Source organism: Astatotilapia calliptera, chromosome 4 (genome assembly GCF_964374335.1).
Source record: "Astatotilapia calliptera chromosome 4, fAstCal68.1, whole genome shotgun sequence".
NCBI lineage: Eukaryota > Metazoa > Chordata > Actinopteri > Cichliformes > Cichlidae > Astatotilapia > Astatotilapia calliptera.
In genome coordinates this window covers 23,816,984-23,838,858 of record NC_137425.1, presented here as the reverse complement: position 1 = coordinate 23,838,858, position 21,875 = coordinate 23,816,984, and the positions used below count along the sequence as shown (strand labels likewise).

Below are 21,875 nucleotides of genomic sequence, written 5' to 3'. Positions count from 1 at the left end.
ATCAGTACTTCATTAGTCTGCATCACTTATCATCAGTTTATTATCAATATTATCATGTATCATTTATCATTTAGTAAATCTGCCAGAGCACGCAGAATAAAACACCTTTTAGATATAATACTCTATCATGCAAATAGCACCAGCGGACCTGCAGGTCCAGGCAGGCCGAAGTCAGTTGAGGACAGTCAACTTTCGTTGGCTTGGACCTACAATCTCACAAAACTGCACATTCGTCTACACAATTGGTTATGTTCCCAGATACCGATGATGGGAAACATTTGGTTTCAAGCCTGGGAGAGTGTTGTTGTGCTGAGAAGAGGAGGTCCAGGAATTCTCCTGACGTCATAATGGCTATAAAGCTTTCTGTAACGGGGCAGAGAGGAGAGGACCGGCTCCCCACACTGTATAATAAGTGTGTGTTTAATAAATCACTTTTTGGACACCTCTCCGGACTCTGTCTGCGCTTATCTTTCCTTCCAAATGAAAAGAACCTCACAGCCTTAAACGGAAGTTTGTCAAGGATGATTCCTGGTTGTCAGGGCCAAAGTTTCTTGCTGAACCAGAAATTAATTGGCCAGTGAACCTTTATTTTGGAAAGATCTCTTTAAATGATCCAGAGATTAAAATGGCCGTTTTAGTTAATGCTGTTGATGCAAATGAATACAAGAGTGCATTAATCAGGGACATCAAGAAGGCCTACAGAAAGCTGGCTTTGCAGTTACACCCCGACAGAAACCAAGACGACCCGCAAGCCCTGGACAAGTTTGCAGATTTGGGGGCAGCCTATGAGGTCCTCTCAGATAAGGAGAAAAGGGAAACTGTATGACATGTATGGAGAGTACAGGCTCAAAGAGGGTCACCACAGCTCTCACAGCGATATCTTCTCCAGCTTCTTTGGTGATTTTTGGAGTGTCAGAAGTGGCAGAGAATCGGACGGAACTTCATTCCTGGGGATGTGGTTATCATTGTCGATGATTCTGCGCCTCGTAACTCTTGGGTGACTGGAAAACTCCCCAAAAAGTTTAAAAAGACGAAGTTTAAAATATAATTAGCAGGGGTGCGTTCTTCGTACCTCGCTAAGTAAGTTAGCTGGATCTGATTGTTGACGATTTCGCGTGATCTTGGATCGTTCGGTTCCCCGAAGCGATCCAAGACTTGCTGCCATAGCAACAAAGCCGTAAGCGTAAACTTGCTCGGGAGCAGGTTTACTTTATGTAAACGGGATTAGATCGCGGCCACTCGGGTATGTCCGCTTCATTTATACGAAAGCAACAGCGATATTTTTCCACTGTTTTTCCATAAATAAATATTATCAATGTAACTAAAGATAATGCAGTATTTGATTCTTTTATTGATTTCATACAGATACATACAGGTCATTTCCTAAAAAAAGGGAAATGTAATAGAATGATTAATAGTACATGTATTTGATTATTTCAGATGTAATTCATATTTTAGAGTAGTAATAGTAAATTACTTCGTGTAATCAAGATGAGAGACCACGGCTATAAAAGCAAAGGTGGATTTGGGAAGCCTGTCGCAGCCATGTCCTGTCCGTTTACGCGAGCCACCCATTGCAGAAGGTGCAAGATTGATAAGGAGAGTTTTCAGAATTCAGCGTATATTGCGGGATAGACAGGATCCTTTAGCTCAGCGCGACAGTGTGCTCATAGAGAGATATCGATATTCCCGTGAGGGTATTATTTACTTAACCAACTTGTTGACGAGGGGGTGCAGGACCACCACCTGTCTTTTTTTGCTCTGCCCTTTTCTTGGTTGCTGTTATGAACAGATTATTTCAGGCTCTCTTTTCAAGAGACTAAAAGCAATATAAGTGATAAATATTACCATTCTGTAGAATATTCTTATATTTCACTTTTACTTGTTCCCATGTTCTAGTGGGTCCTGTTGTGGCTCTAATGTGAAAGAGGATATAATGTAATATAATATGACATGTAATATAATAAATTACTTAAGAGTTTAATTTGTCAGCAACTTTCTGCCAGCCCTCTCTCCTTGCTTTTGCAGCCTTTGCAGTGTTCCCTTGCGTTTTAATTGAACTCTGAAACTCCTGAAATCCCTCAATCAAGAGTTCTTGCTCTGCTGCCGAAAAATACTGAGCGCGCTCCTTCGACATTTTTGCCGACCAATCAAAGGGTTGCCGATCAATGTTTCTACTATCGATGCGTAGCCACTTTTAAGCCACCCAGTGATCTCACATTACTTCATCCAGCTATACTAATCGTCAACAACAGGTGTGTTCGGAGAACCGGAATAGCAAGCTCAAAGTTGGCGCGATGATTTGATCTTGGATGTAGTAAGCGAGGTATGAAGAACAGACCCCTGGCCCATAAAAGAGGTTAACTAAATGTAACTCTACAAAAAGTAATTTACAGAAACGTAATCACACAACTTCAGTCACAAACGGACCTAAACACAAAGACGCAGGAGGGTAGCTTTTATAGTGGTTTGGCCAAACCATTTACACACAATAGGGAGAAACATAAACAAACACCAATACTAACTAAGCACAGAATAACGTAAGTAAACACAAAACACCCCCGTTTCTCACAAGCACTTGGTTGGTCCTGCTGAACAGGTGTTTACAAAGTCCTCAGCCCTTGGCAACACCTTTTGCCCAGACAGAAAACAGCCACCTCCCCAAACCAGGTAACTCAAAGTAAGAGAAACATAATTAATATTAAAGAAACAATTTTTGAAAAACCACACAATGCTGTTATGTGCACGCTTCATAACATCAGTGTTAGGTTTAAGTGAAGACATTCATGAATTATATTACTAAGATAATTGCAAACCAATATAATGATGTGAATGAAGGGACTGACTTTACAATAGAAATAGCATAATTTATTTTTATTTTTTTTTCACCCAGCCAAAAGCATATATGTTCAAAGCACCATATCAGCCTCATGTTACACAGAGGCTGTCAATTCAGCGCTGTAATGGCTCCAGTAGGGGGCGTACTTCTTCAGCCAGGAATTTTGACACCTGGAGGAGAGGAGCAGGAAGAAGAAAATACATTTTACACCATTAGTTTCTTAACAGTCGTCACCGTTGCAGTAATAGGGGAGCTGTGGCTTAGATGAAAACATTCATCTGTGGTCAGACTGAACAAAAATAAGGCTGTTCATGCTGTACCTGTTGTGGAGCACGCCCAATAAAGGTCTTGGGGTCCAGCAAAGCATCCAGCTGCCCTAGAATGGGTGCAAAGTAGGGGTCTCGCTGGATTCTGGCCAGCAGGTCATTGTCTCCACCTTCCTGTTTAACCACAGCTGCTGACTCTTGGGAGAGAACACAGATTTTCTCATGGCACTCCTGAAGGAGACTGATAGGTTTGTAGCTTGAACCTATCCGCTGGAACGTTGAAGACAATATAATTACACAGCAAAGCAAGACACGGGTAGGCAAAGTTCTTCATGTTTCTCGTGCACGGGAGAGACCGGACAGGCGCCGTTCCTTCGCTTGACCCCAGTTGCTCTCGTCCGTTCTCCCGTAACACTGCCCTTTTATTGAGGTTACATGAATATGCATAGGTTCATTAACACAGGCAAAGAGTACTTTGCCTGTGTGTGTGATTTGTGTGAGGTCAAGATGTGACCCTGTGAAGACTCCCCAAAGCTGGTGCCAGGCGTCTAGCAGATCTATCTAAACAAAAGGCTCTTATACTTAAAGAGATATACGTGTGTTTGCTATACCATATATCAACAAAGAAGATAGGACCTCTCTGATGTTCCTAGACTGTGGGTGTGCATTCTAGTGTGGAATACACACAAAGCCTTTACAGCCTGCTAAAGATCAGTCCTATCACTACACAATTGATTATATACCTTTAAGCATATATGGTTAAATATTTCTAAGCATAAATGACAATGAACAATACAAAACCTAACAGAGACACAGGAAAAAACAGAAACATTAAGGTGGAGCTGACTTTAACAGCCATGTTGTTGGGTCTCCATGTCAGGTCTGGTTATTGGTAATCAGCTTCTTCATTTAAATGGTCAAAACACTGGTTACTAGTCAGTAAGATGATCTCATTTCAGTCATCTGTTTTTCTGGTTACCACTGGCATCTTCTGCCCAGTAAACCATCTCTCCTGATTAAGCAAAAATGCATTCATCCAGTTATGTTCAAATTATTGTGTCCATTCTGACTCACAGGGTATTCTCTCCTACCTGTCTGTTGCCTCCTGCCTTCACTATCGCCATAATAATGTTCTCTGTGGCCATGAAGGGCAGCGGAAAGGCTGATTTTATTCCCACAGTGTCGTTTTTCTAAAGGAAGGAAACCTTCCTCCAAACGGACAGAGCAGTGGAGCCGCCAAGGGAAAGCACACGATTAAAAAACTGTAGAATTAAAATATAATTTATTATATTTAAATAGTTAAAAGTGTAAGATAAATTAAAACAACCTTGGCCAAGGGATAACACAATAAAAATCAATAAAACACAACATTAAAAGTCCAGTGGGATCCACCACAGCATAAAAGTCCCAGGGAGTTAAGAAATCCAGCGAAGTAAAAGGGAAACCCAGCGGAGTCCTCTCCTTCCTTTCCGCATTCGCGTCTTGATATGCTAGAGAAAGGGAGGAGCGGCAGTCACTATTCTTCCGGCAGTTTTTATTCAATAAAAGGGGATAAGTCGAAGACTTACCCCGGGTGGGCAGAGCTCTCAACTCCGCCACTTTAACAGCCATGTTGTTGGGTCTCCATGTCAGGTCTGGTTATTGGTAATCAGCTTCTTCATTTAAATGGTCAAAACACTGGTTACTAGTCAGTAAGATGATCTCATTTCAGTCATCTGAATTTCTGGTTACCACTGGCATTTTCTGCCCAGTAAACCATCTCTCCTGATTAAGCAAAAATGCATTCATCCAGTTATGTTCAAATTATTGTGTCCATTCTGACTCACAGGGTATTCTCTCCTACCTGTCTGTTGCCTCCTGCCTTCACTATCGCCATAATAATGTTCTCTGTGGCCATGAAGGGCAGCTCATTGTGGATGTCTCTCTCAATGACTTTGGGGTAGACCACAAGACCCTCTGTGATGTTCTGCAGCGTGCTGAGGACAATGTCTGCTGTCAGGAAGGACTCGGGCAGGGAGATCCTCCTGCACAGGAGCAAGGCAGAGAAGAGAGGAAAGAAACCATCAGTAATCACAATAACAGCTTTTTACTCAACCACTGAATCCTCGGTAACAATGTGCAATGCATTGTAGGATGTGTAGTTCTTTAACCATTAACGCAATTATGTACATGGGCTGTATCCCAATTCAGGGTCTGCAGCCTTAAAGTACGCAGCCTCAACCATCCTCAAGGGCCGCGTACTCAAAGACCGCTAAGGCCGGAAGTGCGAGGCTTGTGTAATGGGACAGTCTAGCCTCCTTTGCGCTGATACTGTTGTTTGTCAATAAAGTGTTAAAAAAAAAAAAAAAAAAAAGAGCCTCTGTTGCGCTGCTCAGGTTGCCTAGCAACCATGATACGAACCACTGGAAACGTGTCATAGCTTTGTTTGACAGAAATGAAGGAGAATCTTTTGTTCATTTGTTTATTTGTTTCTACATGAGCTTTGATCATTCTCTGTAAGATTAAGCTCAGCTATTGAACCGCGTATATTTTAAAGGCTTTAAAACCAAGTTAGTACAAACGTCACTAATGTCACATAACTTTGCTGACATGTGGCCAACAGTAATGTTTAATGTTCTTCGTTATTAAACATTTGCACATAAGGTATATAATATTCAGTACTTAAAGTGTACTCTTTGGCCGCCCCTCATCCGCAGTTTGTTTTTTGTTTTTTGTTTTTTCTGAAAATTTATCCACACCCATCGCCGTGCTATGCATTCTGGGATATGTTGGGCCACGAAGTCTACACTGCCACAGCCTTAAAATTCAGGGAAATGAAGGACTCATTTCAGGGCCGCATTTCGAGCAGCCTTTTAATTGGGACAGCCTTCGGCGCGCCGCTGTGACGTAATCGGCCTTGAAATACGTACTTTAAGGCTGCAGACCCTGAATTGGGATACAGCCATAGTCTTTTACTGTTGATTTATTTTCTTTTTTCCCTTTAGGTTTTCTCTTTTGTTGCTTTATGGCCATGATTTATGTCTTAGCTATTTGGCTTGGTTCAAAGCCTAAAACTCTGGAAGATTTCCTGAAGTGTCAGTGGAAAATATGAAGGAGAAATCCACTTTTTTTTTTTTTTGTTTTGTTTTTTTTTGTTTTTTTTTGTTTCACACATGGTACAGCAGTAATGCATTCCCATACACAACCTTCCTTTCAATTAAAGTAACACTGTTTCCATGCATGAAAAGGAGCAGGAAGAAGAATAAATTCTTATTGATACCTGCCCCCTATCTGTGATAATACAAGTAGGCAACCAAAATTACACTATGACAATTTTCTGCACATAACAAAACAAAGCAAACAGAACAATATACTCAACAATGAGCAATACCACTAAATATCAAACTAAAAGGATCATTTTTCTACAATTAAATTCTATTCTTTTCAACTTCTTCATATTGGTTTATCATTTTATTCTTATAGCAGATTTTAAATTGAGAAACATTTATACAACACTTAAGATGATCACTGAGAGAATTCCTATGACTGTTGGACACATTTGCCTTTGTGTGGTTCAAGCAAACCGGTGCTTAAAATAAAACTTCCTTCTGCCGTCCCCATTTTCTGAACACAATACAAATAAACTTTAACTTAAGAGGTAGTGTTTATTTTTTGCCCTAAACATAATAGTTAAAGTCTGTAATTTCACTATGTCTTCTAGTTTTAACAATTTCGATTTTATAAACAAATTATTAGTGTTCTCTATATTTAACATTATGCATAATTCGAAGTGCTCTCTTCTGTAATAAGTATAATGCTTTCATATTAGTCATGTATGTATTCCCCCATACTTCAACACAATAGCTCAGATAGGGTAGAAACAATGAAAAATATAATATTCTCATGGTCTTGTAATCTAATATATCTAACATTACCCAGGATATAAATACTTTTAGCCAACTTTTTTTTTTTTAAACATGTTCAATATGTGATTTCCATGTTAACTTTTAAAACCAGAGTCCCTATAAAAGTGGGCAGTCACGGTGGCACTCCATAAAAGCTACTGTGGGCAAAAACCATAGGCCTGTTAAATTAAGCTACTTCTTCTTCTAACAGGAAAATCATCCATCAATCTTCTTCCACTTATCCGGGGCCGGGTCATGGGGGTAGAAGCCTAAGCAGAGAAACACAGACCTCCCTCTCCACAGCTACCTCCTCCAGCTTATTCTTAGGCAGCTCAGAGATATAATTTCTCCAGTGTGTCCTGGGTCTGCCCCAGGGCGTCCTCATGGTGGGAGATGCCCAGAACACCTCGCCCAGGAGGCATCCTAGTCAGATGCCCGAACCACCTCAACTGGCTCCTTTCAATGTGGAGGAGCAGCGGCTCTTCTCTGAGCCCCTCCTGGATGGCCGCACTACTCACCCTATCTCTAAGGGAGAGACCAACCACCCTTAGAAATGGTAGCTGGTAATGTGACCGCTACAGCTCCCACATCACTGCAGCACCAATCCGTTTGTCAATCTCCTGCTCCCCTCTCCCGTCACTAGTGAACAAGACCCCAAGATACTTAAACTCCTCCACTTTGGGCAGTAACTCATCCCTGACCCTGGCACTCCACCCTTGTCCGGCTGACGGCAATGAGTGGAAAAATATAGGGAAGAGTTCACCCTGCCCAGGGTAGGGTTACCGGAGCCCCAACCTGGGAGTCAGTCCTGGGGAGGGTGCCAGAGGGCAAGTGTCTCATGACCGGGCTTTGGCCCATGGGGCCCGGCTGGGCACACCCCGAAGAGGAAAAATGGACCCACTCTTCTGTAGGTCCACCACCTGCAGGAGGCACCTTAGGACTCAGGTGCAGTGTTTTCCGGGCAGTGGCCAAGGGCGGAAACCCCAGCGGACCGATTCACGGTTACTGAGACTAGCGAGCAAGGAAATCATATTAGCACTAATTTAGCAGTGAACACACAACTGTTTCACCTTGGTTTATCTTTTGTTTTTGTTTTTTTAACTATTGAACTATTCAACTTTTTTTTAATATTTCAGCTATTTTTACGTTATGTTTAACTAACAAATTGACTACTTCCATACTACCATACAATTGGAAAATGTTAAGCTTTTGTTCTCTCAGTTATAGGATTCTTTGTTCCTCTCAAGTCTTCAATTTTTTTAACAAGAAGACCTTGATGATGCAGAAGCAACACTCGTAACTGAGAATCATTGTTCACTACTATTTATTGTACGCTTCCACACTGATGTGATATCTACTTCACAGAGGAGAACTGCATCATACCAAATTCACAGCAGTGTAAGTGTGTCTGTGTTGGCTGACCTGTTGGCGCTATCATCCAGTGTCCTCTCCAGCCACTGCACTGAGGCAGTCTGCAGGGGGTCGGCCATCAACGCAATCAGATGTCGGGCCAAGCTACAGCAGCGTTCTGCACGCATGGGGTTCCTCTTGTAGGGCATAGCACTGGAACCTGGAAGAGGAGCGGGCAAAGCTTTAGGCTGAGGCACAGTTTAACAGGTGAAAAAGTGCTTTTGAATGAGCGAACGTACCAATCTGCTCCTTCTCAAAAGGTTCCTCGATCTCTTTTAGGTTGGCCAGCAGACGGATGTCTGTGCAGATCTACAGCAGACGACAGTATAAAGTTTAGACTCAGTTACATCAGCTTTTTGAAAATCCTGAGCTCAAGACCCAAGTTTCTTTAACCACCACTAAATGTAGACATTTCCTCACCTTGTGCACCTTTGACATCAAAGTTAGACCGCTCCATCAGTCTGATGAAGGCCTATGAAAACACTGCAGCTGCAGTCGGACTCACTGGAAGTGTGTAAAGCCGAGCGTGGGGAGGTCGGCGTATTCCTCTGCAAAGTTTGCCAGCCGGTCGATGACTCTGGCCAGCTGCAGGAAAAACAAGCCTTTAATGATCAAATCAGGGTGTCAAACTTATTTTACATCGTGGGCTACAAACAGCCAACTTTGATCTTTAGCTCCCAGAAGCAGTGAAGATGCATAATAAATGTAACCAATATGTTGCAATGCATGTCCTGTAATCTTTAAATATAATTTTTCATGAATTCATTGAAAATGTCCTGTTAGTTTTTTTTTTTTTTTTTTTTAATATTAATGGACTCACTGTAAAAACAAACTAGCCGACAAGCTTGTTTGATATTAATATATTCATTTGCACTGTTTTCATAGAATTTCTGGACAAACAGGTGAGTCTCACCTTAGGCAAGAGGATGTTGAAGCCATCACGCAAGGCAATGAGATCCTGAAGAACAGAAATGACAAACATGAGAAGCTTTAAAGAGTCAAAACTCATCACTGCTGGGTTTATTTATGCAATAGTCATACTTACAGTATTGTCTCCCACATAGCATGACGTAGCTCCGAGGTGGATGATGGGAGCAGCTGTGGGGCAGCAGTGTGCAAAGGTGTGGACGTGCGCCATGACATCGTGCCTCAGCTTTCGCTCTTCTTCAGCCGCCACGGCAAAGTCAATGTCCTCTGCATGGCTCTCCATCTCTGCAATCTGAGCATCAGTGATGGGCAGACCCAGAGCCTGAGGAGGAGAACATTGAACACAGAGACATGATGACAAACAGGAAGAGTTCCTACAAGCAACTCGTAAAGTTTAGAGCTGGCAAAACAAAAGTGCTTGTAGTTACAGAATGAATTCTGAACCATTTCCTGCAGGGTTTCATTTTCAGAGTTTACTTATAAGCTTTTTATGTGGAGCTTTTTGACTCTTGATAATACAGTTCTTTACTTTTAAGATATTTATCAACAGTTACAAATGCAAATACGTTTTATATAAATACATGTTTTATTATAAATACACATATTTGCAGTATTGGCTCTTCTGTTAATGAAAAGGATGTTTGGGTAAAAGTCACACAGTGACTTGCATTGCTAAGCTGATAGCAAACAGCCTCAGTTGTATTACCGGCCCCTACTAGACTGCGAAAATAACACCTCAGTGTTATTTCATGTCATTTAAATCCAGTTTTTTGCCAACAAGTCAGCCTTTGATCTCGTAGACTTCTCTATGTGAAACGGCTCTGCTTCTTCTTTGTGGCCTCAGCACCAAGCTGACAAGCTCTCACAGCTGTTTATGGCGAGTCCATGAAATGATGCCGAGTGATGCCACAGCTCTGAGGTCGCTCCAAAAGATATTCTGGCACGTTATGAGAGCTTGGTCCACATTGCCAGCAAAAAGTCAAATTCGTTGAATCACCTGGCAATTATATTCACGGTATTCATTCACTTTGTCCTTTTGAATTTGCTAGCTTGTTATGTTGTTGAGCCAGTGGCTTCTTCACTTGTTGCTCCTGTATTTTCCTCAGTGATCAGTGTGTCAGATCTTTTGCTACTTCTCTGCCTTGTTAGGTAATAACACTTGTAAGGCATGTTGCATATTTGCAGCTCTGGAGGTCAGGCTCACTAAATTGGAGACCAAATTTTGTGTGTGTGTGTGTGTGTGTGTGTGTGTGTGTGTGTGTGTGTGGGGGGGGGGGGGGCAGACAGGCAGACAATCGAGGACAGAGCTGGCCCAGACGCCTGTCTGCTTGCCTTTTCTCCAGTTTTGATCATTATGTGCTGTCTACGTGAGGTCCGCAGTGTATGGGAGGAAGAGGAAAGGCAGCAAGTAGTTGCGCTGTCCCAAGCATATAAGACTCGTGAAAAATCTGTGATTATCAGCTGCATTTATCTAATATTAAATCACTCACAAAAAATGCAATTTCATATATTTTATTTGATTTTTCATTATATTTTTGTTAGTTGTATAGGCTATATACAGGGTTCCTTAATTTTTTTTTCTGTTATTATTTTAATAAAATGCAACTCTGGAACTGCCAAATGTTTTCTGACTTATACACAATTTCTTTTTATTGTATACTAACAGTATGTTAAGACCAAGAGACTTGATAGGGCTCTATAAAGGTTGCAGACTTTACTTCAGAACTTTTCTTGTCCATCTTCCATTGGTTTTAATTTTGCACTCCAGTATGAACACCCATCCCCTAACCCGAGGATCACCACAACATAACCTAACAGACCTAGACCTTAGTTCACAGATTTGCTTTGTCTAGGGTTTATTTCTGGGATTTCGCACAACCCAGGGTTCAAATCACGAATCCATAATGGGCTTGGATTTACAACATTATGAATGAAATGTGCTCTATTTGGAAGAAGCAGGCCCCCCTCCCCTTTCGACGGGTTGTGTGTGAGACTTTAAATCGAGGGCGTAGCTTTGGTTTTGGCATTGGTAGGGACGGATGATTCAACCACCAAACCCTGCCCTGTTTTTTTTGTTTTTGTTTTTTTCCTTTTTGTCTTTGCTTCTTGATTTTTAAAAAAAGGAGAAATATACTTGCCTACATATGCTAGTCTACATGCTTTAAACCATTTAAAATTACAATTCATAGTTTTGTGTGAATTATATAATGTTAAATTACTATTAAACAAATGACTAAGAATTTTAGACTTTAGTTTACTTCAGCCATATTCCATATAAATCAGGTATCATATAAAAATAGCTTCAAATACAGTCATGACAATAAAAGAATATGACTTTAACAACATTACTTCAGTTATAGTACACAAACATCTCTGATACATTAGCACTAAGGGAACAGTGAATGACCTGGTGGTTTTTGTCTATAAAACTACTCTAAGATTACCACAAAGTAAAAGATCTCGCAGCAAAATTATGCAACATTTTAGGCACTATTGCCCCGATCAAATCAGTGAGCTGGGATTTTTCATTCTAAACATGAACTACTGTTACAGCAACAGCCATGGATTACTGGTGCCCCACACAACTCAATGTCCACTATGTGAAGGAGCCAAACACATGCCTTCTCCTCTCGTTAACTGAGATAAACTGCTGGCATATTGGTTTTACATCTATACTGTCCAGTCTCTCGTGGTGGACATGGCATACAGCATTTTACCTTTAAGCATTTTACATTTTAACGTTAGGCATATAATTTTAACAGCCTCTGTAAACTAATATCCTGGCTTGCTCGAGGCTGCCGTTTTCTCTGACAGTTTCAATCAAAATTAGAAATGCTACTCTGGGAGACTGAGAGAACTTGGATTTATGAGCTTGGATTGGAAACTAACTGTTGTGCAGTTAGTTTCCAAAACACGTTATTCATTGTTACATACAATTTTAGACTGATGTGGGCCAAAGCCTAGCATAGCCTGTAACGTTATTATGACGGACACATTTTATGAGTGAACTTGACTTTAAGTGACTTACAGGTTTCTTTGAAAAATACTTTCTTATATCCAGGTTCTTCGTTTTTGCTGTCATCCTCCTCTCCTCCTTGCAGGTCCTCGCAGCGCAGGCTTGCAGCTGCTAAAACTAAACAGAGCTCCCTGAAAGGCACAGCCAATCACATTGGCCATATTTGTCACATGAGGTAGGACTCCAGTAGAGATCGTAATTTAAGTCTTTCTGCACCGCTGGGTGAATGAAACGTTGACAGATCGTTTTTTTTTTCTTTTTATCCGGTTTGTTTTTCTTTACTCGAAGAGATCAAATTATTGGTGGGGACATGTCCCTTCCGTCCATGCCAAATCTACGCCCTTGCTTTAAATCATCAAACTGTAAATTATAAATTTTAAATTGTTATTGATCCCTTTACCCCTGGTCCTAAAGTGTATATTTATTTTCTTACTCTTCTCATATTTATTGTTTGTTTACTTGCACTGCTGTAACTGGAGCCACGTCGTCTCGTCTCTCCATACACTGAACTGTATGTAGCAGTTGCAGAGCGAACGGGTTGAGCAGAGATAACAAAGTTTACTTTGACTTCAGCAGCGAGCAGGCGCACCGCGCTCACTTTTTGCGTATAGAATTTTGAAAAAAAAAACCCAAAAACATCGGTGCAAATTATAAGCCTGCATCATAATGTCTGGTGTTTTCATGTTTGTTGGTTTGTTTTTATTTTGTTTTATTTTGCGAGTTGGTTATTAGATGCTGCTCCAGCCAGCCAGAGAATCCCCCGCCGCCCCGCCTTCTCCTCCCTGTGCAGCAAGCAGCAGGCGCACCTCGCAAACCGAGGGCGCCCCTACTCCCAGCAAATGGTTGATGGAAACCCAATCGGTGTCTTCGACATTCCCGATATGCGCTGGCATGATATCGGGGCAGCATGAGTGCGGGTAATCTTTTTTTTTTTTTTTTTTTTTTTTTTGTCGATGCCCGTGATGCCGCCCCCCACCATGATGCCGCCCCCCACCATGATGCCGCCCCGGGCAACCGCCCGTGTCGCCCGTATCAAAAACCGCTACTGACGATACATATAGTTATAATTATAGAAGTTATAGCATATTATACAAAATTAGTTATTATTAGAATAGACATAACATAATTTGGATATCGCATGATATCAAACAGAAGCTGTCAGCTCTGTAATGTAGGCAATCAATAAGAAAGCAGTTCATTATTGCTGTAGATTCCAGCGGCTCTTCATATTTTTGGCCAACAGATGTCACCAAACACGACTGTGTGTGAAAAGCTTCAAGTAATGAACAGGTTTTCAACATAAGTTCTAATGCTTCAGATAGCTTCATTTGGCCATCGCTATTGAAAATCTTTGCCGGGAGAGGGAGCGTGAAGCTGGGCGACTAATCCAGTGAGTGTGATCCGGTGTCCGAGTGGCGGAACCAGAGAGCTGTAGCACAAGGAAGAAAAGGTAAGTACATAGATTTGGGCGCACATGAGTCGTGAGAGCCTGTTACCTACCCGGGTAAGCTGACGAAGAGACAGCAAAACTGGTCTTGAATACCCTCAGTAGATTGCCCCAGATTAGCTCCAGGTGAGTTGGACAGGTGAGGAGGTCACAGCTCCGCCCAGAGGCGGACATCGAAGAATATAGAACTCAGTGGTCATTTACCAGCAGCGCACCCGGACCGTGACAACAGTTTCAGTAAGCAAACTCTAAATTTCTTAGTAAATTACTTCACCATCTGTAAAAAGTGAAAATCCCAACCCATTTTCTTATTTCCTTAAATACGAGCTCACCTTATAGTGTTTATTGCTCCAGACAGGTCAGTCCCCTTCATCCATCTATGGCCTACTTCGACCCAGATTACAGATATGGAGATAAATCCTTCTCTCCACATTATAATAATTGTTTTTTGTTTGTTTGTTTGTTTAAAAAAAAACAGGGTCTGAATGTCCTCTGTTCACTTTTAATCTCATGCTTTGAACATCACCATCCTTTAAATAGCCGACTTCTGGTAGGATCACGTGGTCAAGTGGAAGGTGTCCTTTTTTTAATGTGTGACGTGACTGTACAGACTTCAAAAACGCTGGGACGTCGAAGCGCTAACTTTGCCTCGATACATGAAAATACGTCAACAAAACGTTTAAAACGTGTTATGATCGCTGCAATAAACACGAGTACGTCAGCGAAGAGTTTGGAGTCATATTAGCACTGTCACCCACGTCTTTAAAATCTACACAGCAAATGTTGCTTCTTCTTTTTTAACCTTCTGACTTCCGTGATTTCCCTAGGTTCCCTGAACGTACCTCCCCATATAGCGGACATAATTCAACTGGTAAGGAGCCAAGGATGAGCTCAGACATTCAGGATGACTTTTCTGCTAAACGTGTCGTATTCTTCAGGCAGTATCCACTCTAAGGAGGCGAAGATTTGACTCCAAAGCGATCGGACAGCGTCTTACAGTCATCTGCTATTTATAGAAGCTCTTACTTATTATGTAAGCCGTTTCTTGTATCACATTTAAATGTATTCATGCAGCATAAATCCCCCTTCCTGCCTCGCACAATACTCTCATGTCTAGAGGCGTCATATATATTATGAATAGCTGTGTTCATGCATGATGCAACATCTGGGGAGCACATCCAGCTGTAAGCCGAGCACAAAGTACTGACTCTCTCTCTCTGTCTATCCATCTTTCCGTCTGTCCACCTGACTGCAGTCTGCATACAGTGCCACACTGCTGCTGCTGCTGCTGCTGCTGCCGTCTGATACAAGCGAGTGGGAGGCACAGCTTCCTCTGTTTTCTCTCAAAAAAATGAACAGACATCTTATTGGAGCAGCTGCTGAAGGGGTGGATTTGGCTTCCAGTCTCCTGCATTGCACAATCTTTTCCCTCAGCTCGGACAGATAAAGAAGACAAAAGAAAGGAGTACTGGAAGGGGAGGAGGACTGGGAGCGGAGGGGATATATATATGTATGTATCCATAAAGAAAAAGACTAGGAAGAGCCACGGTGAGGTGAAGGGGGTGTGAAAGAAAACAGATTACAAAAAAGAAGGAAGGGAGAGGTTTAAGTATGAGGAAATGATGAGAGGCAGGGGCAGGAAACTGAAGATAGAGTGACTACACTGCAGCAGAATGAGGGTTAGAGTGAAAGCAAGAGCAGGGAAGCATTTGAGCTCCGCATCCGTGGCTTTCTGAAGAGGCACGAAAAAGGAAGGCACCGTGGAGGTGAGACGGAGACGGAGGAGGGGGGCTGAGGAGGAGGAAGCCAGAGGTTCTACACACAAGATGGCTGCTGTGTCCTCTGCCTCTGACACCGGTAAGTGGCTTTTTAATATTTTGCCAGACACCTCACAGCGAGCTCGACATCATCACCTTTACTTTAACAGCAGCATCCTTTCTCAAACGTCGGCTGGAGGTGGAAACTGTTGCTCGTGTCAACTTCTGTGATTGGTGGCATACATGGAAAGTCAGTGAGCATCATTAATCAATAAACTTCTCACTGCATCTCATACTCTCCTCCACCTCCTCCTCCTCATGGAGCACGCATCACTCCTCTGAGCATCTTCTGGATATTCAAATACTTCTCTGATGCCTTTGAAAAAAAGAAGAATCAAAACTCAGAGTGCGTCATGTTTTTGTTCACATGACAGAGTGGTGTGTCTGCCTCTGTTTTTCTGAAATCTGAGGACAGATAAAAAGATGAGGGATGCTGGGAGATCAGCCAAAGCGGGACAGAGACGCGAATGAACGAGGAGCCAGGGAAAGAGATGAGATATAAGGTAGCAAGCTTCTCAGATAAGATGAGAGCAGAGAGGGAATGGAAGGAGGGAGGCCAGGAAAGAAGGGGGGAATGTAGAATTGCATTGCAGTGTGAAGGATGCAGAGGTGCAGCAATCTCCAAAACACAGTAGGAAGACTCAATAGTGGGTTTAAACAAATTAAGATCCAAAATCTATTCAGACAGAATGTTAAAAGTATATACCTCTACCTAGGTTTGATCCCTGGCTCCTTCACCTTTGGACAAGATGCTGAACCCCGAGTTGCCTCTGATGCATCCATCAGATTATGGCTGTTTCTCAATAATCGAGTACGCTAGTCCTTACTTGATAGTCTGTATTTCGTAAGTTCACACGGGAGTTCGGACTTCCCGAGAACGCGAGAGAGACATCACAGCGCCAGAAGTTTCACTGCCATCCCCTTTTAATTTAAATGCGATTAATATTGCAATGAAAATTACACATGATCTGGTAGATTTCTTTAAGAAAAAAAAGGTAATTTACAAAAGTATTTTAAGCAGTTTGGCAAAATTCACTTTTACATATGAAACGACCTGTGTGTGTGTGTGTGTGTGTGTGTGTGTGTGTGTGTGTGTGTGTGAGAGAGTGTGAGAATGTCCAATTATAAAAAAAGCACTTGTGTGTGTGTGTGAGTGGGTTGTAAGAAAGCGCTTTGAGTGCTCAAATTCAGTAGAGAAGCAGCGTTCTGATGTCACTGTGTTACAACAGGAGACCCCCGGGCCCGCCATCCCCCAGAGCGCAGATTGCTGCTCCTCGGGGGTCCACGGTCCGGTAAGACCTCCACTGCCAACACCATCCTGGGAGATGAAGTCTTTGATGGTGGGACGGAGACTACACACAGCAACGTGGGCCACACTGAGATCTACGGCCGCCGTGTCACCGTGGTCGACACCCCGCCGTGGGCCATCCCGGCCGACCCAGCCGATGACGCCGAAGCTGACAACAACGACAACGCGGGGGCCGAGTCAGACAGCCCACGCCGCCCGCCGCCGAGCCTGGACAGCGAGGGCCCGTGCATGGGGGCCATTCTCTGCCCTCCGGGACCGCACGCTATCCTTCTGGTGGTGTCGGTCACCCAGCCCTTCACCGAGACTGAGCGGAGGGCTGCGGAGGAGCAGCTCGGCGCCCTCGGGGGAGGGACCTGGAGGTACTCCATGGTCCTGTTCACCGGGATAGACAAGCTGCCCAAGGGGTTTTTTATTGAGGAGCACATAGCAAACACTGGAGAGGCCTTGCAATGGCTGGTGGAGAGATGTGGAAGCAGGTATAACGTCAGTTTGCTATCTTCCCGTTTTTCCCAATGTCTCCTCTGGTTTCTCAAAAGATACTCAATGTTTAGACTGTGCAGCAGGAGTTTGATAGATAACCCAAAGGGAAACGGCTGCAGATGTTGTGCTTCAAACCTGATTTACGCTGAACATGCTGCCTATGGAAAAAACAGTTGTGCAAATCTGATAACATCTCCAGCAGTATCATTTCAGTCAACTTTGGCTGCAAGCTTCAATAACAATAAAACTGAGTGTATGAAGCTTCAGGGTGGATTAGTCACTACTTCATGGTGGATTTTTAACTCTCCACATAGAAGAGTGCCATGCTAAAACGTCTGCATCTGTTCACACTGGATTGCTTAGTTGGTGTTAAACATCAAACTGGCAGCACCAGAGACTGCTTAGCTTATAGTGAATGTAAGGTTCAAGATCTAAAGGTTCCTGATTTTCAGTTCAGTTTTGTCACCAACCAACAGCAACGCTGTCAGTAAGACAACAATTCTGACATTTTTGAAAACTGTGGAAAGTTTCTTTCAGGGCAAAAGGAAACTGTATGCTGCAGTTGTTATGTAGTTCTAAATAAATTGAATGTCATGCTCCTTTTAAAGCTGGTTTCCCCCCTGCAGGTACCACGCCTTTGATAACACTCGAAAAGAAACAGAAGAAAACACACAAGTACCCGAGCTGATGGAAAAAGTGGAGGAAATGATCACTGACAACCAAGGTTTGGCTGGATTTATTAAAGTAAAGACCATGTAGAGTTCATGAGATGAGAAGCATTTTAATTCTAGTTTTAATTAAAAACAGTAGGGAAACATCTCAAATGCTGCAAATGAAACACGTTTATGTTTTGTTTTTTCATGAATTTATATTAATGTTGAAGCCAGCGACACAAATAAAAGACGACACAGATTATTTCACCTGTATCCTGTGGTGCTTATGTTTGAGGAAGGAACTGCCGTCGTTTTATTGTTCAGAGTTTCCTTTTGTTCGCAATACCACAAATGTTTGTGGTCAGAACTGCAGTCGGGTGCATTTAACACCGGTCTCTGCCAGCAGCATTCTGGGATGTTGCTGAAAATAAACATGGACTTCCCATGAAAAGGCTTGAAAGGCTTTATATGTGGCTTCAAACCCTGGATATAATCGTAACAGAGCCAGATGTGCAATGTGCATTAATATTCCCCCCTCCTCACTCGTGCTTGTTTATTTAATGTGTATTAAGAGCTGACACACAACAGTTCGGTGAATAATTTATGGGTGCTTTCATGCAGGATGGTACTTTGAGGTGAATGAGCTGATTTTACTGGAGGAAGAACAGGCCCGGAGAGCTCTGGAGGAAGAAAGGATGAGGATGGAGGAGCACGCTCGACAGAGGGAGCAGATGATCGGAGGACCTCCCAGAGGTATGAGCGTTTGTGTGTGCTGAGGTGTGTAATTGAGTGAGTCATGTGGTGAAGGAGAGTTGAATTCACATGTGTCACGATTCTACCCTAGGGAAAACAACCCCCCCCCCCCCCCACCCCCCCCCCCCCCCCCAACCCCACGAAATGGTGTTGTAGCAAATTGCTTACTCATTCCTGTTGAGCTTGCGTTGCTTTTTATTCAGAGTGTTTTCATTCTCTCCGCTTTGTTTATCTGACTACTCTATTTCTCATCCTGTCCTCGTCATTCTGTTTAGAACTGAGGTTGCTGTTGCTGGGTTGGAAGGGTGTTGGAAAAAGCTCTGTGGGGAACTGCATCCTGGGCCGCCGCTACTTTGAATCAGGACAAGAGACAGAGCTGTGCCTCAGGCGGCAGGCGCTCGTGTCTGGTCGTCGGGTCACTATTGTAGACACGCCGGGCTGGGACTGGTTCTCGGTGAGGCGAACCCCTAAGCGAATCCGCCAGGAGTCCCAGCGCGGGGCTGCCCTCCTGCGGCCCGGACCCCACACCCTGCTGCTGGTCCTCCCCGTCGTCTCGTCCCTCACCGCCAGGAAGCGGCGAACGCTTGTGGCGCACATAGAGACTCTGTTTGGCGACAGCGCGTGCCTCCACACCATGGTGCTGTTCAGCTGTGGTGACTGGCTGGGACGCACGCCCATTGAGGAGCACATCCTCAGAGGCGGACGCGAGTTGCAGAGACTGTTGGAATACTGTGGGAACTATTACCACGTACTGGACAGTAAGACGCCTGGCAAAGACAGGAGTGTGTCGGTCCTGCTGGACAAGATTGAAGAGATGATCAGAGAGAACGGCGACAAGGCCTTCCTTCCCATACAGACAGAGTGGTGTAAGTCCTTTTTTTCTATATATTTTGCAACGATAGCTAATGTTCAGTGGCTTTTGTCTCGTGTTGCAGTTGAAAAACACATATGATCTGCTTATGAAAATTATGCACACTAATAAAATGATGTTGCATTTGACAGTGAGCGAGGAGAGCTCCTACTCCTCTGACAACACCGAACCGGAGGACGACTGCCGGGGATGCCAGCTACAGTGACACAATCAGACTAAACGGAAAAGTCTTTTTCCTCCTTGTGAGCCTTTTAACGGGGCATGAACATCACCTCATAAAACTAAAATCTCATTGAGATATCCCTCTCTAACTCTCAAGAGTTTCAGGGACAACAAAGGGTTCAGATGAGTAGGTCTGGAGAGTGAGACGTTTAAGACGAGCTCCTCATGCCGAACAGCAGGAGAGATGTCCTGCTTCGAGCGACCTGAGCTCAAAAACACACCCCGAGCCTGCGAGCATGTCCACAGAAGTCAGCTGCTGCTAATCTTTGTAAATCTTTATTCCGTCCGCACTGATCAACTTTGTATTACGTGTTGCAAAAAAACGGCAAAATCCAAACCAAAAAAGCTACACGTTTAAAAAAACAAAACAAAAAAAACTGCAATGTCAGATTTGAGGGTGGGATCACATGTGTCATTAGCAAGTTTTGGAAGATTGTGCCCTCTGATGTCAATCAGTTTGAATCAGAAAGGATTTACAAGCAAAAGAAAAAAGCTCAAGTGAAAGCAAGCTACTTAATACCAAATCCAAACATGGACAAAGTGTGCTGGAAGTGCACGCACAACCTTCAGATGTTAAAAACAGGAGGTAACGCTTGCCTCTCACATTAGTGAGACTGAAATGATCTCCGTTAAAAATGCATTCGTCTCTGCTGCTCAGGGAGTCTGAGTTGGATTAATTTAAAAAGGGGCAAAATCTGGCACAGCCACAGAGACGCAGATTAATGTTGATTGCTTAAATGTGGACGTGAGTCACATGTTAATCCAAATTTGGGGCTTTCTCCGAGTGTTTGTTTTAGTTTACCGGGAGCTTAAAGGGAGTGAGTCTTTAAGAACCAGCTAAAAAACGCAAGTCATTTTTATCACACCTCTGCATTCATGTTCAAGAGGAGCTGGGAAGACAGTTTAAAGAAGGCTGTGTCGAAACTTAGCGCAGCCTCAGATCCCCGTGGAGCTCTGCTTGGCTGCTTATGGTCATGCACTCAGTGCGTGTATTGACAAGGCAGATTCAGCTACGTGCCTCAGCATCAAAGCGAGACAGCAGGAGCACACCCTGCAGCAGTAGCAGCAGGGCAGTATCCTATAGGCTACATCAAGCTTTCGCATGCTACAGAAACAGCATAACCTCATGAACCACTCAAGCTCTCATAGGGCTCTTAATACCTTGTAACTTTTTCTACATCCTTGAGCTATCAAACATCCGTAGTTTAAAGAAAAATACATACATATATATATATAAATATATACAGCCATCAGAGGCATGTTAAGACATAGCATGTGGAAAAATGAGTGCCTATAGAGCTGAAGGCAACCTCACTTCGTTCTTCTTGCTTGAATAAGCGATTTCTTTGGTATCACATCACATCCTTCTACCTTTACAGCTGCAAAAAAAAGAAAAGAAGAAAAAGGAGGGGATAAAATAGAATTCACCCTCTGAAATAAAAACAAATACATAATATGTGACCGATAGCACTGCCATGCTGTAAAATGGAATTTTCTACAAATGATGTAGCCTGTAAATGAAACCGCAGCACTGCTCCCTCTCAACGCTTCAGCAACCTCTGTGCTTCATCTAGCCACATAGGCCACCGGCAGCACTTAAGTGTGACACGCATGACTTTCACATTTTAATACGAGGACGTCCCGCGAGTCCCAAACCACCTCAGTATATCAAAAGTGTAGTAAACAGTGTAAAATAATGTACCATTTTAGGCTCTTAGTGAAGCATTTTTGCACTGTGTAAGTTCTACCACTTTACTGTAGCCAAAGTGACGTCCCTTTCTGTGGTCCCTCTTTATGTGGAGATTGCAACATCAGTACTTTGTTCATCCTGAGACAATGATAATAAAAGATATGGATATATTGTTGTGTATTTTTGGCTTTCGTCTTATTATTTAACTGTCATTTCAATAAAAATGCAAATCCTGTCTTTGAAGACAAAAGATCTCACTGTTTTACCTCTGAGAGGATCTGGTAGTGTGGT

General features: G+C 43.0%; 2 protein-coding genes across 2 annotated transcripts; one reads left to right on the top strand and one right to left on the bottom strand.

The window, feature by feature from the left end:
• Positions 1–2,859: 2,859 nt before the first annotated feature.
• On the bottom strand, positions 2,860–12,465 carry LOC113021569 (adenylosuccinate lyase-like). The gene is made up of 10 exons (XM_080300680.1): positions 12,355–12,465; positions 9,445–9,648; positions 9,313–9,357; positions 8,905–8,984; positions 8,820–8,850; positions 8,639–8,708; positions 8,412–8,559; positions 4,949–5,129; positions 3,160–3,336; positions 2,860–3,009 (listed from the first exon to the last, which is right to left on the bottom strand). Exons 1-10 carry the CDS (start codon positions 12,406–12,408, stop codon positions 2,953–2,955), a joined length of 1,047 nt encoding a protein of 348 aa, XP_080156806.1. The 5' UTR covers positions 12,409–12,465; the 3' UTR covers positions 2,860–2,952.
• Positions 12,466–13,900: 1,435 nt separating this feature from the next.
• On the top strand, positions 13,901–21,764 carry LOC113021100 (GTPase IMAP family member 8). The gene is made up of 9 exons (XM_026165546.2): positions 13,901–14,026; positions 14,617–14,660; positions 14,728–14,822; positions 15,045–15,646; positions 16,836–17,391; positions 18,022–18,119; positions 18,670–18,801; positions 19,077–19,667; positions 19,804–21,764. The coding sequence occupies exons 4-9, from the start codon at positions 15,616–15,618 to the stop codon at positions 19,875–19,877; spliced, it is 1,482 nt and encodes a 493-aa protein (XP_026021331.2). The 5' UTR covers positions 13,901–14,026; positions 14,617–14,660; positions 14,728–14,822; positions 15,045–15,615; the 3' UTR covers positions 19,878–21,764.
• The last annotated feature ends 111 nt before the right edge of the window (positions 21,765–21,875 follow it).

Excerpts from the sequence above, each read along its gene's own strand:
- LOC113021100 (XM_026165546.2), top strand. The coding sequence starts at position 15,616 with ATGGCTGCTGTGTCCTCTGCCTCTGACACCG. Across the intron at positions 17,392-18,021 it reads GTGGAGAGATGTGGAAGCAG|GTACCACGCCTTTGATAACA; the intron begins GTATAACGTCAG and ends TCCCCCCTGCAG. Across the intron at positions 18,120-18,669 it reads AATGATCACTGACAACCAAG|GATGGTACTTTGAGGTGAAT; the intron begins GTTTGGCTGGAT and ends GCTTTCATGCAG.
- LOC113021569 (XM_080300680.1), bottom strand. The coding sequence starts at position 12,408 with ATGACAGCAAAAACGAAGAACCTGGATATAAGAAAGTATTTTTCAAAG. Across the intron at positions 8,985-9,312 it reads TCAACATCCTCTTGCCTAAG|CTGGCCAGAGTCATCGACCG; the intron begins GTGAGACTCACC and ends TTTTTCCTGCAG. Across the intron at positions 5,130-8,411 it reads CTGGATGATAGCGCCAACAG|GAGGATCTCCCTGCCCGAGT; the intron begins GTCAGCCAACAC and ends GCTCCTGTGCAG.